The sequence below is a fragment of the Pinus tabuliformis genome, chromosome 2_1, assembly GCF_031772625.1.
Source record: "Pinus tabuliformis cultivar Carrire ecotype Pingquan chromosome 2_1, CPIR1, whole genome shotgun sequence".
In the NCBI taxonomy this organism is placed as follows: Eukaryota; Viridiplantae; Streptophyta; class Pinopsida; order Pinales; family Pinaceae; genus Pinus; species Pinus tabuliformis.
In genome coordinates this window covers 816078888-816080465 of record NC_142299.1, presented here as the reverse complement: position 1 = coordinate 816080465, position 1578 = coordinate 816078888, and the positions used below count along the sequence as shown (strand labels likewise).

Here is a 1578-nt window from a genome sequence, read left to right as displayed (position 1 = left end):
CGAATCAATCTATATTTTACATAACAAATTTCGTTGAGATTTTCATGAAATTTATATATTTTAAAAAAAATTAAATATTAATAGATTTGTAATGGACTTGTTCTAACTTGTAATATTATCATCAAAATTAAATTGAAATTTTGTTCAAATCTATCAATATTACCAACTTTCTCCTCTTTACGTGACCTATAAGATCCGTGTCAATCAAGAGATACCCTTTATATTTTTATTTTGTAAACATTCACCATTCCGTTATAAAAAATAACAAATTGACCTGTGGACTGCTGCTCGGGGGTTTTTGCTGGAACTGATCTGTTGCAAATAGTGCGCAAAACACAAAGTTAGCTTTATCATACATTTAAGGTCGCTCAGCTATCAAGAATTAGCAAATATATCAAATTACAAATGTCTGGACATGAAAATACCTCGAAACCGGATCAGTTTGGCTGATTGCAAAAGGCCTGGTAGTATTTCTCTCTGTAACTCTGTTGCTTGAACCGAAACCGGTGCATACGGGAAATAATTCCATCATTTCCGCGTGACTGGATGCCTCAGAGCGTCCACTAAAGCCCTTGGCCGGATGATTGACATGAGCCAAATCGCCTTGCTTGTCCTCTGAAAGTGCGATTGACGAAAGCACCTTTTGCATCATCTGTGGTTTTATCCGTGACATATCTTGCACTGTTGCATTCATCAAAAATGCATACAACATGAGCCAAAACATTCTTCCAAAACAAGAACAGAAGACAAATTTAAGGAAAAACTGCATATTTCACCAGTCGATCTAAAAATAAAATTGCGAGACAAATTCAAGGCGTTTGGAAAAGAAAGCATACTTCTCGGCTTGGCTAGCTGTTTTCCAGGGCCGAATTCCAAACTAGTAGTGCAATTTACGGCTGGTCCACTTGATTCAGAGTCTTTCTGAACGCGTACAAACTCGAAAGCTACAGATGCACTTGGCGACATAGCGGGCAAACGGAATTGTTCCTATAAATCACCAAAATTTCCGCTGCAACTTACTTTTTCTCAAAGCTCTGATACTGCTAGATCAATCAAAGCGCCGAATACATCTGGATTATTCTCCGGTTTATAAGATGATAAATAATTGGCGGGCGGTGATTAGGAAAAGGTGTATATTTCGCACGTGCTCATCACCATTAGCAAGCTAAATAAAAGGGTATTTCGCACGTGCTCATCACCATTAGCAAGCTAAATAAAAGGGTATTTCGCACGTGTTCATGTTGTGGAGTCTGGTTTAAAAAAACCCACATACATTTCGAAATCTGTAACGTTTCCGTAAATACCAACTACATAAGATGGACGAACGGGTTTCAGCGGTGTGCTAAATGTGCCCATCAACGTGGCGGATGAACTAGTTGTGACGGGAAATGAACAGGCGATGATGGGAAAAGAAGGGTCTGGTAGTATGCCTGTGGCTGGCGCCTTTAGAACCACTATGTGCTCCATTTTCTGCGGGGGCAAGCGAGACTTTGCTATGTACTTTACCATACATTAATAATTGAATATGCCATTTGTCACCGCAGGGCTTCCTACCAATTGTGAATCCCACACCAGGTG

At 39.4% G+C, this 1578-nt stretch overlaps 1 protein-coding gene across 1 annotated transcript; it reads right to left on the bottom strand.

Moving 5' to 3' along the window:
* Positions 1–218: 218 nt before the first annotated feature.
* On the bottom strand, positions 219–1041 carry LOC149203118 (uncharacterized). Its single transcript, XM_089401767.1, has 3 exons — positions 837–1041; positions 426–681; positions 219–312 (listed from the first exon to the last, which is right to left on the bottom strand). The coding sequence occupies exons 1-3, from the start codon at positions 964–966 to the stop codon at positions 219–221; spliced, it is 480 nt and encodes a 159-aa protein (XP_089257893.1). The 5' UTR covers positions 967–1041.
* Between the last annotated feature and the right edge of the window lie 537 nt (positions 1042–1578).

Excerpts from the sequence above, each read along its gene's own strand:
- LOC149203118 (XM_089401767.1), bottom strand. The coding sequence starts at position 966 with ATGTCGCCAAGTGCATCTGTAGCTTTCGAGTTTGTACGCGTTCAGAAA. Across the intron at positions 682-836 it reads ACAGCTAGCCAAGCCGAGAA|TGCAAGATATGTCACGGATA; the intron begins GTATGCTTTCTT and ends TGAATGCAACAG. Across the intron at positions 313-425 it reads CAAACTGATCCGGTTTCGAG|ATCAGTTCCAGCAAAAACCC; the intron begins GTATTTTCATGT and ends TATTTGCAACAG.